This window comes from Primulina tabacum, chromosome 3, assembly GCF_025594145.1.
Source record: "Primulina tabacum isolate GXHZ01 chromosome 3, ASM2559414v2, whole genome shotgun sequence".
In the NCBI taxonomy this organism is placed as follows: domain Eukaryota; kingdom Viridiplantae; phylum Streptophyta; class Magnoliopsida; order Lamiales; family Gesneriaceae; genus Primulina; species Primulina tabacum.
Genome location: NC_134552.1, coordinates 39,293,082 through 39,311,032, shown reverse-complemented (window position 1 = coordinate 39,311,032; position 17,951 = coordinate 39,293,082). Strand labels below are relative to the sequence as shown.

At 37.3% G+C, this 17,951-nt stretch overlaps 1 protein-coding gene and 1 pseudogene across 1 annotated transcript; both read left to right on the top strand.

The window, feature by feature from the left end:
* Nucleotides 1-8,272: 8,272 nt before the first annotated feature.
* On the top strand, nt 8,273-8,761 carry LOC142538707 (uncharacterized). The gene is made up of 2 exons (XM_075644007.1): nt 8,273-8,341; nt 8,426-8,761. Exons 1-2 carry the CDS (start codon nt 8,273-8,275, stop codon nt 8,759-8,761), a joined length of 405 nt encoding a protein of 134 aa, XP_075500122.1.
* Nucleotides 8,762-9,152: 391 nt separating this feature from the next.
* Nucleotides 9,153-17,744, top strand: LOC142541069 (uncharacterized; annotated as a pseudogene).
* Nucleotides 17,745-17,951: the final 207 nt, after the last annotated feature.

Genomic DNA, 17,951 nt, shown 5'->3' with positions numbered 1-17,951 from the left:
TAGGGAGAGTCCTAGCCAAGCTAGTACTCAGGAACGAAGGCAGGGAGGAGTCCTTGCACGCAAGGACTCCTACCCGAGAAGTGACACAAAAAGGGTGCAGGCTTCGGGTGGCTTGCAGGGTTTACGGTATCGTTCCAGGGCTCGTGGGTTAGGCTAGGGTGATTCATTAGGGTCCTAGGAAGGTGCACAGGGGGTTGGCTTGGGAGCTAGGCTGACGGCTAGGTCACTAAGTGCTCAAAACATAGAGTCCATGCAAGTTGAAAGTCTCGGCCAGCATAGGGTCACTTAGGAGGTTCTCGTTTTTATGGTTTGGGTTAGTGTCTTGGTAAAATAATGGTCCAGTAGGTTAACCTAGGATGTTGGGCAAGTTTTGGACCAACATGGTGCGGGGGTAACTCGAGAAAATCAAAAGTTGGCTCGGGGTCGAAGTTTAGGTGTCAAATAGGGTGTTTTAAATAATGAAAAATTGTAAAACGGCTCACTGGGGGTCGAGTCGTGGTCCATAAAGGCTGAAATAATATAAAAAGACTAAATTTAGAATTTAGGAATTTTTATATTAAAGTTTGGGATTTTTCGGGATTAAAACGCCTTCAAAACGTCTAATAACGAATTAATTAAAAAGTTTAAGATTTAAGCCAAATAAAATTATGAAGAAATTCATGTAGGCTTAAATAATTATTTGGGACATGTTAGAGTCATGAAATCAAGAAAAAGGTCGAAAACGTAAAATGTTTAGTCCAGGGGTAAAACGGTCTTTTTACACCGGGAAATTAGTAAAGGTCATGGCAATGCCCTAAATACTGTTTTTATGATATTATGATTATTTTTAAATGTTTATGAAATTCTTATGATTAAATTATGATTTTAAAATGTCTATTTGATTTTTATGATTTAAGGAAGACATTTAAAAGACATGTTGCATGCCTTGGTTTCGAAAACAAAATGTTATGTTATGCATGATTTTTATTAAGTGATGTGAATGAAAAATGTTGAAGGAAGTGAAGTGATTGTGACTAATTCGTTGATAATGGCGACGTCGTGAGGGTTATGGTCCCAGTGGGAGCCCGACGATCGTGTTTCCATTATTACGAATATGAGGTTATGAGGTTATGAGGTTTGAGGTAAGAATGGGAATATCGTGAGGGGAGAAGTCCCCAGAGGGAGCCCATTTATGGGAGAAGGCCTCAGAGGGAGCCCCGACGATCTTATTTCTATTCGATCATGTTAGGCCAAGGCTCAGTTGACCGGTGAGAGTGTCGCTGATGTCCCCGCCGTCCAGTACTGTGGTTTTATGTAGATGGATCCATCAGTCATGTCATGTCATGTCAGGAAAGTCACAATTAACGATCTGAATTCAACAAAGGAAAAAGAAAAAAAGAGGAAATGTTCATGATTATGTTTAAGGTTTTATGTCATGTCATGTTGAGGAAAAGGAAATTCATGTTTGCATGTTATGAAAATGTTTATGTTGAAGTTTTATGCATCATGAAAATGTTTACAAAAATGTTTATGTTTATGCATCTTCATGAAAACGATATTTTAAGTACAAGTATTTTTCACCGTTATATGTTGACTGTATTACGTATTACTCGTTATAAAGATTATGGTGTGTTGAGTCTTTAGACTCACTAGGTGTGATGGATGCAGGTGGTATTGAGGGAGGACTTGATGAGTGATTTGACTGGGCTGAAGGCGCACACAACCCGAGGACCAGCGCTTCTACTTTTTCCACATTATGACTTTTGACTCATGCTTTATGATTAAAGATTTTTAAGATTATTTATTTATGCTTTTGAGAGATTTTTGAGAGGTTTAGTATGGGCTTTACTTTTCAAATTATTGCTTTTTAGGTTTGGTAAAATGTTTGACGATTTTATGCTTTAAAATATTTTCCTTTGGATTTTTAGATAGCAGTTGGATGGTTATTTTTAAAATGATGTCAAGATATTTTATGGTTCGGCCGATGTTAAGTGAGGTTTAAAAAAAAAATTCTAGTACTTTTAAAGCAATAAAAAGGGCAGGACGTTTCAATTCATAGACGATATTCTTGTCTACTCAAAGAATCAAGAGGATCACAGCAGACATCTGACCACAGTATTGCAGACCTTACAAAAGCACAAGCTATTCGCAAAGTTCGGAAAGTGCGAGTTCTGGTTAGAGAAAGCGGCATTCTTAGGCCACGTCGTTTCTAGCAGTGGGATCGAGGTAGACCCAGCAAAAGTTGCAGCCGTCAGAGATTGGGTTGTGCCGCAAAATGCATCAGAGATCCGTAGTTTTCTTGGGCTAGCTGGATATTATCGGAAGTTTATTCAGGGATTCTCCTCTATCGCAGTTCCACTCACGTCGTTGACAAAGAAGAATGCTAAGTACGTGTGGAGCGATGAGTGTTAGAAGAGCTTCGATGCTTTGAAGCAAGCTCTTATTTCAGCGCCAGTATTGGCCATGCCTTCAGGGCCCGGAGATTTTGTTCTGTACACCGATGCTTCAAAACTCGGGTTAGGCGCAGTATTGATGCAGCATGGGAAGGTGATAGCATATGCTTCTCGTCAGTTGAAGATTCATGAGAAGAATTATCCTACCCATAATCTAGAGTTGACAGCCGTAGTATTTGCATTGAAGATTTGGAGGCATTATTTGTACGGAGAGAAGTGCCAGATCTTTACCAACCACAAAATTCTCAAATACTTCTTTACATAGAAAGAGTTGAATATGCGGCAGAGGCGTTGGTTGGAGCTAGTGAAGGACTATGACTGTGACATTAGCTATCATCCTGGTAAAGCTAATGTAGTTGCGGATGCGTTGAGCAGGAAAGTCGCAGGGATGGCTCATTTGGTGGTTTCGAGACCTCTTAAGTTTGAGATGCAGAGGTTTGATCTAGAGACATATCCTCGAGGTAGAGTTCCTCGTCTATCTACTTTGATGATTCAGTCTTCTCTTCTAGACCGCATTCACAGTGGACAGTTAGCAGACGAGCAGTTGGCAAACTGGAGACAGAGAGATGAAGCCAAGGGCAGTATCTTGTACACAGTTAGAGACGGTATTGTGAGATATCAAGATAGAATGTGGGTTCCTGGCAACAATTCGATTCGAGAGGATATTTTATCTGAGGCCCATATGTCGTCGTACTCTATTCATCCGGGGAGTACGAAGATGTACAAAGATCTGCAGTTATTATATTGGTGGCCTGGAATGAAGAGGGATATCAGACAGTTTCGTATCCGAGTGTCTGACCTGTCAGATAGTGAAAGCAGAACATCAGAGACCAGCAGGTATGCTCAAGCCTCTTCCTACTCCCGAGTGGAAGTGGGAGAATGTTACCATGGACTTCGTTGTCGGATTGCCGAAGTCAGTTAGAGGATCGAATGCTATATGGGTGATTGTTGATCGTCTTACGAAATCAGCCTATTTCTTGCCTATTAAGACGACTTTCTCCATGATCCAGTATGCAGAGTTATATATCCGGGAGATCGTCAGACTTCATGGTATTCCCGTTTCTATCGTGTCTGACCGAGATCCTAGATTCACTTCATCATTTTGGAAGAGTCTACATTCAGTTATGGGTACGAAGTTGTTGTTTAGCACAGCTTTTCATCCACAGACAGATGGGCAGTCCGAGAGAGTTATCTAGATTCTGGAGGATCTTCTTCGTGCATGTGTCCTCGATTTCTCCGGGAGTTGGGAATCAAAGTTACCGTTGGTGGAGTTTACCTATAATAACAGTTTTCAGTCGTCTATAGGTATGGCTCCATATGAAGCACTGTACGGTCGTAAGTGTAGATCGCCTATTTATTGGGATGAAGTAGGGGAGAGAGCAGAATTGGGTCCAGAGATTGTGCAGCAGGCTGCTGATGTAGTAGTCAAGATCCGTGATAGGATGAGGACTGATCAGAGTAGACAGAAGAGTTATGCGGATCAGAGAAGGAGAGATTTAGAGTTTGCTGTTGGTGACCATGTTTTCGTGAAGATAGCACCGATGAAAGGTGTTATGCGGTTCAGGAATAAAGGAAAGCTCAGTCCGAGATTCATTGGACCATTTGAGATCCTCGACAGAATTGGGACATTAGCTTATCGTGTTGCTCTTCCGCCGAATCTGGCCTGAGTACACAACGTGTTTCACGTCTCCATGTTGAGGAAGTATATGACGAATCCATCGCATGTCTTGAACTTTGAACCGTTGCAGCTCACTCCGAACTTGTCTTATGAGGAAAGACCAGTGCAAATCCTAGACAGACAAGAGAAAAGGCTTCGGAACAAACTGGTCAAGCTAGTGAAAGTCAAGTGGCTAAATCATTCGGAGGAGGAAGCTACGTGGGAATCTGAGCCAGAGATGAAGAGTCGATATCCCGAGTTATTCGGTAAGATTTAATTTCGGGGACGAAATTCCTTTAAGGGGGGTAGAGTTGTAGAACCCGAAAATCAGATTACATATAAGCCATGCATAATTGTTACTATTTAAATTAAAAATGAATTTTTAATTAAATATATGAAGTGTTTAAGTCATTTTTAATAATTTTAAATCATGATTATTTATTTTAAAAATAGATGGTTAGTTTTATCTTTTCAGGATAAATACGCGAGGTCGGACCGGAGTTGGAGATTAGAAGATAAGATTAATAATAAGAAAAATATTCCTAAATTTAAATTAAGTCAAGGAATAATTTAATTTAAAGAAAAAGAATGTTCTAGGATTTATTAAATTAATTAGAGCTAAGTTGTTAAATAAATTCTTTTAGGTTCAATATTTAATTAAAGCTTAAATTAAAATATGTGAACAAATGAGGATGAATTAATCTAGGTATAATATATTCAAGAAATTAAACATAACATTTAAATACTTAAATTTTAAACCATATAATGTCATGCAAGAGTTTATTATAAATTAATGTGTAAATTCATTAAAATGTATAATGGGTATTTAAAATCTTAAACAATTAAAATGCAAGATTTAAACCATAACATACCATGCAAAAATTTTAGGAATTCGGTCAAGACATTTAAAAAGTGTAGTAAATCCATCCAAGTCACCTTCAATGCTCATTAAGTTGAATTCATTCTCCCATTTTAATTCACTAATAGGTAGTAGATTCAAATACTATAATTCATATAATTTCCCCCAACCTATTAGACTATGAAATGAGCTTGAATGTGTTGCAAGAATTCGAATGACATGCAACGGCAGCTAGGAGAGAAAGCATTCAAATGTTATTCAAAGCTTTCACTTGTAACCTTCCACCTTAATGCATTTTATGGCATATTTAACACCTATTGTAACCATCATCTCCCTTACATAACATTCCTACATCCTATAAACTCGAAAATATCAGAAACAATAAACTACTGAAATCGTGAATTAGCAGCAAGGATGAGAGAATAAGAACAGCTACAGCTAGAGGAGGAAAAACAATTCAAATTCCATTCTATTCCTTCACTTGTAACCTCTCAACTAAATGCACTTCAATTCCTATTTATCACCTCCTATAATACTCATCTCTATTGTCTAGCAATCACACACCATTACCTTCGAAAATCATCAGAAAAATATCAGCTAGAATCGAGAGAAAACAGCTGAAAAACAAGGAAGAAAACCAACTCCGACTCCGCCGCTCGTATTCGTCGTATTGATTTGTTTTTGTCAAAACAAATTCCAGGCATGTATATATTGTTTCTTTGCTCTTCAATCAAGTCCTATAGATATGTTTAAACCATTGTATAAGCAGGATTCAAGCAAGAACATGAAAATGACAGCAAGTAAATTTGTTAAGAAAATTCTGTACAGGTCTCTCGGCCATGTTGCTTTTGTGATTCATGGTTGCTGAGTTTTGATGATTTCAGGATGTTGTTCGATTCCAGGCACCCAAGGATGCTTCTAGGCATAATTTAGAATGTGTTAGAGTGTTTTTGGGTCATTTTTTTCAGTCCATACACGCACAAACAAAGAAATGACAGCAACTTTCCCTTAGGTGCAGAAATGAGTCACGGTTTTGGCCATTTGAGTGGTTAAGGTGTGTGTTCGAATCTTGGCTGTCCTAGGGACTGTATCCATGGTTAGAACCCTCACTTATCATGTCTAGGACGTGGCCAAGGTGTCCTTTCAAAACTTGGTTCATGGTTCCATCAGATTTTTAAAACAGCAACACAAGCATCACTCGAAAATTTCTTTAGTTTCTGATTTGTGTGAGTATGGTTTCGGTTTTTTGGGTGTTGGATGGATTGTGGTTGGTTTCTAGCCCATAGCCATGGTTCATACAACTCTCCATCATGTCTAGATCGAGCCATAGGTCGATTAAATGACCCTTGGAACGAGACAAGACAGTAACAGATTTCAATACAAAACACTCCACCACAAGGGATGCTCTCGGCTGGTATGCTGTGACTGTCCTAGGCGGTTGCTTGGGTTGTGGTTGGCTTTTATCCCTTAGCCATGATCCAAGCCATGCCTTAGGATGTTGGTAAGAGTCCTTGGTCGGTGGTTCAAGCTAATGGTCATTAAATTTCAGAGTTTACACCACAAACACACAAGCTGCTATTGCTGTATTTTGACAGTAACTTTCAGTTTTGATTTTGGTGCTTGTTTGAGTTCCTAGTTGGCTTTTAGCCCATGGCCTTGGACTGGACAGTACCTTAATGAGTTAGAAAAGTCATGTTTTTGGCCGTTCAGTGATTTGGTTGAGTTTAGAGGTCGTACGAGAATTTACGGTGCAATGTGCCAAAATGACTCTCGAAAGAGTGTTTTATGTTTTTGGATTCCATTCACCAATTTCGTGTACAGCTATCATCATGAACATTTTCCAGTATGTTAGGGGTATTTTTAATCATGGTTAAACATTGGTTTAATGTTGGTTCGGGTTGGTACGAAGCCATAATTAAAAATCAAGTTATTTGTTCTAATCGTCTCGTTTTTGGTTTGATTGTCAAGTTTTGGTCAAGATAAGATTTATTGCATGTGTCACATATTAGAATTAAGTCGCAGCAAGCCTGGGAGCGATCCAACTCATCCGGTAAAAAAAAAACAAGATTATAAATATATTACGTGCATAAAAGTATAAAATGTTTATTTTTGAGATATATGTGATATGTCTTGTGGCCACCTTATATTTATGGGTTTGTAAGTCGGTAGGCGCAACCGAGGACCTCTCCACCCGGTGACTTACGACCGGTTTATGATTATGTATGGGTACGGATATCCAGTCCAAGGACTGTGGTGATCTCTACCGCCCAGTATATTGTGGTTTAGTCTGATCAGGCGCTCACGTTATGTTATGGGCCACTTGCTTAGAAACATTATCTCTACCAGAAAATTATGATATGATATGACAAAGCTCTATTGAGCAAAGCTTTTACGTATGATTTTCAGATATGCACGTAGTTATAATTATTCATGATACGACTTTCACTGTACGTTTTACGATACCATATTTTTACTTTGCATGCGATTTTATGATATATTTACTTGTTATTCACGATATATACATGTTGAGTCTTTAGACTCACTAGACTTGATTGTTGTAGGTATTGATGAGGTCGATACTGCGGGCGGAGACCAGTGAGCTATTTTGGGGCAGCAATAGTAAACCCCAGGAACTCATGTTTTAGTTTATGCATCTTTTAACGTTCAAACTAAATTTTATTATGTTGGATTATTTTTAGTTGTTGTCGGAAATACAATGTTGACTTCCACTGTTATTTTAAAGTTAAAATTATTTTCATGTTTATTTTATAAATGAAGCAAGATAATTATTTATTTAGAAAATTTTTAATAATTCCGCTAAAATATGACTACGAAAATCTGAATACGAAATACGGGCCTTTACAACGTAGATAATAAATGGAAGAAGAAGAACTAGGAGAAGAATTACATGAAACTTTTGAGTATTTGTTGATCCAAATTTTTGAGATCCTATATGTGTTAAATGAGCACATAATTAACATTCATAGAGAACGTGTCCATCCTCCCTTAACTAGACGATCAATAACTACAAGTGAATACGATTATATTCGTAGAATATTAAAAGAGGATCCAACAAATTTTCGAGAAATTTACAGAATGTACCCCGATATTTTTTTAAAATTATGCACCATTCTTAGAGAAAGAACACCCTTACAAGACACAAGATACATTTGTGTTGAAGAAATGCTTGCCATGTTTTTACTTATTGTTGGTCAAAATACTCGATATTGCTTGATTCGTAAAACATTTGATCGATCACACTACAATACTAGTCAAAACTTCAACAAGATGTTGAGAGCATTAAACAACATTGCAGTAGATATGATGGCTAAGCCAGCATCAGCTGTACCAGAAAGAATTAGAGGGAGTACAGGATTCTACCCTTACTTTAAAGTAAGTAATGAAATTCGTATATTATTATTTTTGTTGTTTTTATTGTTGTAATTATTGTTATTGCTATTCATGTTGTTGGTGCAGGATTGCATTGGAGCTATTGATGGAACTCATATTCCAGCGACAGTGTCTGGGCGTGACAATAACAGTTACCGTAATCGCAACGGAGTAATTTCTCAAAATGTTTTGGCAGCTTGTAACTTTGATTTAGAATTCATTTACGTACTCAGCGAATGGGAGAGATCTGCTCATGATTCACACGTGTTGACTGATGCTTTATCAAGAAATAATGGACTTAAAATCGACGTCAATTCTTGGCTCCTTTTCGAGGTGTACGTTATCATCTTCAAGAATTCACAGGTCAAGGTCGTCACCCTGAAGATGCTAAAGAGTTGTTCAATCTTCGTCATGCTTCTTTGAGGAATGTTATAGAGCGGACATTTGGTATATTTAAATCATAGTTCAAAATATTCAAGATGGCTCCTCCATTTCCAATAATGATTAGATTTTTTTTATATAAAAGTCTACTTATTATTTTGATTGTTCATTTAGTTACTTGCGAAAAAATCACATTTTGGTCGATTTCTAAAATTGATTAAAAATTTACTAAGAAAAAATGGAACTATTTTGGATTTCTTTCCTTTGTTCACTTTCGAGTCTTAGTTGCGCTTATAACTTCTTTCACTTTAGAAAATTTTATTCACCTCGTCATCCAGTGATGAGGTTTGTATTAGCAAGTTTTTCATCGGATATCAATGTTTTTTCTCGCTCTGGATGAAGTCGTTTGAGCAAGAGAAATGACAATTTTCTAAGTGGGAACACAAATTGGTCTTACTTGGAAACCACCAACAAAGAAAAATTTGTTGTTATTGTTCATTTTACTACAATAATTAATTGATTGAAATTTCCCAATTAATAGAAAAAGAGATTTTAATTTCAAAACCCTCGCTCACCAACCTTGAATCCCCATCACTCACTCCGAGACGCGCTCTTCGTCTTCTTTCTCCCAATTCATAGCCTATTCATATTCTAACGATGAGTCTCTCAATCTAGGGGTTGTCTTTGAGTTTTATAGCAATTTTATCTTGATATAAGTTGCCATATTGGACTGTTTGGCTATTACTAATTTGAATTGGATTTGGAAATGGTGTCGGGCTCAAAAAACGAGGGCGGGGCGCAATTTTTATCGGCGAGTGTACGGAAGACCATACAATCGATCAAAGAAATCGTGGGGAATCACTCCGATGCTGATATTTACGTGGCTCTTAAAGAGACAGACATGGATCCTAATGAAACCACTCAAAAGTTGCTCAATCAAGGTCCTTTTTTTTGGGTTTAAGTTCATTCTGTTTTAAATTTGTACCCTAGCATTTTTTATTTGTGCCTTTTTCTTTACGTTTTGTAGTTCTTGGTGGTCTCTTGATATTTGGTAGAATGGAGTGGGATTGTTGACTCTGGTGGAGAATTTTTGAGATGTTTAGTTAGACGGTGATTTCAGTCTACTTAAATGTCGTGTGTATTGTTTTTTGTTCCAAATAGAGGCTTTTCGTTAGAATTAAAATCTGATTTGAAAGGAAAGTGTTTTTTTTTACAAATTATTTTTCCTTCTACTCAATTTTGGATGACTTTAGACCGTGGACCAGGTTAGTTTTGTAATTCTCCATTGAGGAGCGGAAACCTTGTTTCCTCTGGGAACAGCTGATTAAGGAATGCTTTTGCGTTATGTTTGGAGGTGGGATAGTTTTTACTGTAGTTGATATTTGTTAAGTTTAACATTAGTGTCTTTATTTCCTTGATGCATTGACTCGGGTGTTTCATCTGATTTTGAGTTTGCATTTGAAATGAAGTATTTAGATTTGAGGAAGGATTTGAAATCATATTATATATTATGGTAGATTTGAAATCCACAAAAGTAATTCAAAAATAAATAGTTGAGGATTTAAAATCCTTGTTCCACATCGGTTGGATAAAATTTCTGGGACTTGTGTATATGGGTTTGGACAATCCTTTCCCTAGATTTCGGGGTTGAGTTATGTCCAAGTCCCAATCTTAACATGCTATCATAGCTCAGATTTCACTGTTATGTGTTGGATTGTCCATAGTTGGGTCATCCGTTCTGCCCATATTTGGGTCATTTGTAAACTTCATGCTCTAGATGTTCATTCATGGACGTGAGGGGGTGTGTTAGTTGTCCCACATCGGTTGGATAAAATTCCTGAGACTTGTATATATGGACTTGGACAATCCTTATCCCTTGAGCTAGCTTTTGGGATTGAGTTAGGTACAAGTCTTAATCTTAACGACTGCAACCTTAATTGCATTCTTTTAGAGAGTTCACTTTTTGTTCTTCTCAAGATGTACTTCATGATCATCATAGTTATTTTTTTTGTAGATCTATATTCCTCGACTTAGTTAATTGAGCACTCTGTTTTTTTTTCCTATTTGCTTAATTTATTTCTTAAAGTTCTATGTCATACGTTATGTTTTCATTCAGATCCATTTCATGAGGTGAAGAGAAAAAGAGACAGGAGAAAAGAGGTATTTTTTCTGTCATCACTTTCTGTTTTTCCAATATGCCTTGTAGACTATTCAGTAAACCATTTATGCCATCTCCCCTATCATTCTTGTCAAGATTTTATTTGCTCATCAGGTGGTGTTCTTGAAATATTTTCCCCCTTTTAAAGCCTTTTGTATGAGTTTGATCTATGTGCATGCAATATACGTATGGTCTCATCTATTATTTAGATGTTAAGATGTTGCAGGTTTTATACTTTTTGTAATTTAGATAGATAATATGTTTAAATTTTAAAATATTTTGTATTTTGCCTCAGAGTTCAGGGTATAAGAATTTTGTTGCTGCAGAGACCAAGAATAACGTTGATGTTGCACGTATACCAGTGAAGTATAATACTTATTCTGACCGTGATACGCAAAGAGGTGGATATGGAAGAAATGTCATATATGGTGGTATGCTCTTCTGTCAATATTCTCGTTTAACCTTTAGATGAGTGTTGAGGAATTGTTATGGTCAGTATTCTGATAGTTATACTTATACTAGAAGGCATTCTATTCGTTCTGCCTCCTGCAAAACTTTAAACATATTGTAAATTAACACATTTTGAGCAACTTGGTTTTGTAAGACAATTTCTAACCCATGCTATGTTTTTTCAAACTGGCAGGAATTCTTCTTATGCTTTTGTTGATATTTGAAAACATTGATGGATTAGGGAAAATATTATCCGAGTGTGGCTGGCACATGCTCAACTTCTTAAATATAGAAATAACTTAATGGCTGATCACAGGGGGATTTGATGTTTGGTCTAATTTTACAATAACTCTACCATGCTTTAGCTCCATTATGTAATAGATCTTGTCTATGTTGCATCTAAAACTGCCAAGGAAGGAAGTCACAGTTTCTATTCTGGATAATTGTCCTGTGTTTTTAGACCATGGATCAAACCTCAGATGAAAAAGTATCATTGACTTGAGATGTATGACTATTTGGTTAACTTAAATCGAAAGTGCTGATAGTTTGAAGAGATTATTCTGCCCTAGTTATCCCAAAACTTCTCCTATATTCGTCTTTTCTCTGTCACAAAATGTTGATAGGTCCGTAAGATGACACATGTTTCTAGGATATGTGACTATCCCTCGTATAAACCTACAATCAAATGTCAAAAACTTGTTTTTATCTGAGATCGTGGTGTCGAAGGAAAATTTGTTTGTCAATGTTGTAAAAATCTTCCCGTAAGCTTCCATTTTTACTCGTGAGTATTTCAATGTATTGTGTCAATCATGTTCATCTTGCTCTGTATATTTCTCATATGCTTGTTAGAATAGGTGCCATGTGGCATTCTTACAACTTCTTTGAGATATATGGTTTGACTAGATGCAGGGACCGCTCGAGAGTTCCGTGTTGTTCGGGACAATAGAGTTAGTCAAAATGCCAGTTCAGATTCAAAGCTTGTTCAAAGTTCAACTTCCAGAGGTGAGGGAGTAATATCTAATGGGCCTGTGAAGAGGTACTGATAATTGATTCAAATGATTTATTTTCTACTGCTGGTGTTTTTAATTACTCATGGCTAATCTGAATTGTCTGATTGCTAATTAATAAAATGTACTTTAAACTTGTAAAAAATCAAAAGAAATTAATATACAATTGATATAACTAATCAGGAAAAGGGTAATAATTTTTTGAATCATTGTTCAACTTCTCGGGGATGTGGCAGTGACCTGCTTTATTAACATGCTTTGCTTGTTTAGTACATGTCTGGTGGGATTTCTTAGGAACTTCTCATATATTTGGTTTGTACACACAAAATGAAGTTTGAATTATCTATAACCTCCACATTTATTCAAGTGTGAGTTTCTCTAAAATTTGTTGAGCATGAAATGTATCTTACACTGTTAGCTCTTACAGAGATTCACCCAGCCCTTCTGGGCATCAAAATTCTCCTGCTGGTCAACATTCATCTCAGGCTTTGAATGGTCCTGCTGATTCACTAGCGAAGAAAAGTAAAGATACCACAGCAGGTGATGATGACAGTAAAGAATTGCTTGTGGAGAAGCATCTTCCAACTCCTAGTGCTGATTTGCGAGTGCAAACAAAGGCAAACGATGCTTTACCATATTCTGAAAGTTCTTCTAATAATTCTATCATTGGGGTTTATTCGTCCTCTTTGGATCCCGTCCATGTGCCATCCCTTCATTCTAAACCAGCAATCAATGTCGGGGCTATCAGGCGGGAGGTTGGAGTCGCGGGTCCTCGCCGGCATTCAGTCTGAATTTTCTGTCAAGTCTTCAGCGTTTCAAAACACCTCTAATTCTAACTCTCAGTTAGTTAGGGAAAGCCACTCAAGGGAATCAGCTAGGCCATCCAGTGGATTATCTAAAAGTGACCAATCCGGACAAAATATGGTGCCAGAATCTTCTATACCTGGTCCATCCACGAGCAGATCTTTTTTAAGTAATCAATCTGGCAGCAGATCTCATCATCAAGTGACTGGTCATCAGAAAGGTAACTGTTGCTTACTATCCTTTTCAAATGTTGTTCTTCCCTTTAATTTCAAAGTCGATGCTATTGAATTTGGGATTTATTGCTCATACTTATAATTATGATCATGGAAAGCAGTTTGACCTAACTGAGTTGATAAGTTGGCTACATGGTGATTTGCTTCTTTATTATAATAATAATAATATAATAATTGGTATATGCTGTGTATTTAGCTGGAATTGAGCAGTATAACATGGATATCAAAGTTCTACCTTGAAATCGTTTTTGTTATCCTACTGCATATGGTTTCATGTTATCTGAACTCTTTGGTGATTGGGTAAAGTTACCATGCAGAAAGATGGATGTCTAGACTCTAGAGGGAGGGAGGGAATGTTTTCTCAAAGAGAAATGTAAGCAAAAGAATGAGGAAGAAAGTCCTGGATTTGATTTTTTCTTTGTATAAAATTTTTCTTTCCCTCTTAGTAGGGTTGGTGTTTTCTAGCATTATGGATAATACAGTCTATCGTGAAATACTTATGCATCTATGGTGAAGTTATGATGGAACTTACCAATGCTTTCTTGCAGTAGCTCCCCAGCCTAATAAGGAGTGGAAGCCAAAGTCAACCATCAAAACAATTGCTAGCACTCCAGTGGTTATTGAAACTTCTGCTAAAACTGTTTCTCCTGCTGCCTGTCCTGAAGAATTGAAAGAGGAGGCAACAGAGATGCAAGATAACATTTCAGGGTCGGCCGTCTCTGAGAATCAAAATGTTATTATAGCTGCACACATCTGTGTCTCCGATGCTGACAGATATCGTCTGACTTTTGGTAGCCTTGGAACTGAATTAGAAACATCTAGGAATTTAGTTTTTAAGGTCAACGAGGGGGCTGAAGAATTATCCAGAGAACCTTCTGCGAGGTTGCTTTCTTTTATTACTAACTTCCATTTTTCTGTCATTTATTAGGATTAGTTGTTGACTGTCTCCTGATGTAGTGTCACCTTATTTAAGAAATTGAGTCAACTCGGCATGAAAACATTTACATGCAAATTTTCCGTAGGTTCTTTACTATTGATGTTGTAGTCATTAAAGATTGTATAAGCTTGCCATGTCAAATAAAGTTTTATGTACATCTATTGGACGTGCTTTCTGATTTCCTGAAAATGAAGCATTGATAATACCGGAATCACAATTTGGGTCTTCTGCTAGAATTAGATGGTCCAGTCATTTTTTGTGATACAACATTATAAATTTCTTTCAGACTTGCAATCTGTGATTTGTCCGATTTATTTGGAGCCCTGGTTGAATGACTGCCATATTAATTGGCAGTGTGTCAGTCTCAAATCCAGAAGCTTCAGGAGACGAGTCTGGTGATAGCAAGCAGCTAGAGATGAAAAATGATTCAGTCCAAGCTTCAGGATTCAATTCTCCTGCTGCTTCAGATGCTGTGTCTGATTCTCAATTAACTGAGAAGAAAGAGGCTTCCAGCCCACAGAACCTGGAAAACTATGCTGATATTGGGTTGGTTGGAGACAACCCGCCACCCTATGCTCAGGAATTGATACATCAAGATACTTCCGAATTATCTAACTTTTCGGTGAGTTCAGATTTGATTAATCCTGCTGATTAAATAGCATTCTTGTTTATCTTTATGTCTCGTGGACTGATTTGATTGCCACTTTGGGACGCTACATATTTTCATTAATCAAGCTAATTTTAACTATTGATGTTAATATCAGCAGCCCTTGACACTTTTTTAACTATAATTTTACTGGAAGCAGGATTATGACCCTCATATGGGATATGATATGCCATATTTTCGCCCATTGGATGATGACACGGTTCGAGGGCCAGCTCTACCATCTTCTCAAGAGGTTAGAATAAAATATTTAGATGCCATGAGTTTCTACACCTCTTTGTTTTCTCACCTTTCTTGCCCTTCGGCTGGCATTCTCCAAGAAACATTCAGTCACTGTGGTGTGTTGTCACTCATTTGACTGTACTGTAGGACCTTTTAGATTTTACTAGCACTTAGTTGCTTTCTGTAGTGGAGATTAGGTTGTGTGCTGGAACCAAATGAATGCTGGAGTCCTAGTGTTTGCCCTAAATAGTAAAAAAACAGTAGCGAAAGGCTGCTGTTTGGTGATTGCCTTTCTCATGTTTGTGGTAATCCACATGAATAGAATGACAAGGGGAAATAGGGGATGGTTTATTTTGAATGGTAACTGAAGTATTACAAATTTCGGTATATGTTTTCCTCAATAAATGCTTTATCATGGGTTGATCTTTAGCTTTTAGATTTTTATTTATTAATTATTTTACAGGTCCTGAGTTCTCATTTAACAAACACTGTTCCTACTTCGACAATTGCAATGGTACAGCATCCGCAACATCAACAGCAGCTACAGCAACAGATGGCCCAGATGTATCCCCAACTTCATGTTTCCATTACGCTAATTTAATGCCATATCGCCAGTTCCTCTCCCCCGTATATGTTCCGCCAATGCCCTTGCCTGGTTACTCTAACAGTCCTGCCTACCCCCATCCCTCTAACGGAAGCAGTTACTTGCTGATGCCTGGAAATGGCGCACATATATCTCCAAGCGGCCTCAAGTATGGTGTTCAGCAATTTAAGCCAGTCCCAACTGGTGGTCCAACAGGGTATGGAAATTTCTCCAGTCCAGCAGGTTATGCCATCAATACTCCTGGGGTTGGAAACGCAGTGGGGCATGAGGATTCATCTCGGCTCAACTATAATGATAGTCTTTATGCTCCAAATCCTCAGGTGACTACATCCCGTTTTTAACCTTATTATCAATTTATCATGCATGACTTGCTAATGATGAATTTGGCTTGTGGAAAATCTATGTAGCACGGATACCTTAATTTTTTTTTTTAAGTATCGGATGCAGATTCGACGCGGATACGGACATGCCATGGATACGGCGTGGATACGTTTTTCGGATACGTTTGGGCAAAATTGCAAATATTTAAAAGTTTTAGGGATTAATTCAAAAAATTAAAATTTCTAAGGACTAAAAGGAAAATAATTGTAAATAAATTTGGCTTGGGCTTTTAAATCACTAAATACATTTGTCCGTCTCTTTCATTCTATTTCTGCTCAATGCGGCTCTCAATTCAATCGAGTCGCCCTTCTTTTCTTTTTCATTCTATCTCTATAATTTTTACTTTTCAATACTAAATTTATATAAATATAAATATAAATATATATAATATTTATATACATTTTAATGGTTGTCGTATCCTAACAGTATCGTGTCTTATATTTTCAAAATTTGACGTGTTCGTACCCGTATCCATGCAACATAGTAGAAAATTGATAGTTTGTTCTACTTTAATATACCAGAATAAAGGTGAATGGAAGCGTAAATTCTTTAATTATTTATTTATCTGTGTAGTCATTATTGTGGAGGCCACATTCAAATTTTATCTTAACTTGTTAAAATGATAGAGCGAGTTTACTAATATTTTGGTTTGCATAAATATATTATATATTTGGTTTATTCTCTTATTACACATGGACTAGCAAATGAGGTTTCAGAGTAGTGTATCATGAGAGTTTTCTTAACGAAATTCATCTATTGATGTGATTTGCAAAATGTTAAGAAGATGTAGAAGTTGTTTTTTCTTTGTTAGCTTGGTTTCCCATGCTAGTTTTCAATGAGGGAGAGAATGACTGTTTAATGTGCATCTAGATGTTTGATTTTTCCCAACTATTCTGTTCAAATCCATTTTTTTTGATAATGATATCAGACAGAGAGTTTTAATTTATCTTGGATTTCCAATATTTCAAGCACTGCTGATGACTGTTTGTATATGATAAAAATGTAAGTATATGAGTGCACTCTCCTCTCCTTAAAAGTTAAAAATGCTTTTGCATATTTTCCTGTTGAAAATTCCATTCGTCGCTTAATTGCTGCCATTTTCCAATTTAATTGACTAGCAGGCAGAGACATCTGAGATTTGGATGAACCCCAGGGAACTTCCAAGTCTGCAGTCTGCTTCATATTACAATCTTCCCGGGCAGACACCTCATGCTGCGTATTTGCCCTCACATGCAGCGGCGGCAGCACAATCTTCTCATATGCAGTTCTCTGGCATGTACCATCCATCCCCACAGCCTGCTGCAATTGCGAATCCTCATCATTTGGGCTCTGCCTTGGGCGGTAATGTTGGAGTTGGTGTGGCTGCACCAGGTCCTGGAGCACAAGTTGGTGCCTATCATCAACCTCAGTTGGGTCATTTGAATTGGGCCGTTAACTTCTGAAGATAGTTCTTTAAATGCCTTTGGCTTACAGTGACGGACATTAGCCATAGGTATTTTAGATTTTGCTATTATTAAATGTGTAAAATGCTGTCGTTTCAATCAATGCATTAAGTTGTGTTGCCATGTCTAATGTGTCCTCGAGGACAGTTTTCTTGACAAGGAACCGCAGGCCTCAATAGGCGTTAGTTTTCTGAGCCTGTACCTAACTGGTCTTGGTTCCTGAGATCATTGATTTTTGATCAGCCAAATTTGCCTTTTACCATTCAGCACCCCCGCCTTTGTCTCATCGTGTCATAATTAGTTAATTCGAGAACTGTAGGTTTTGAAGAT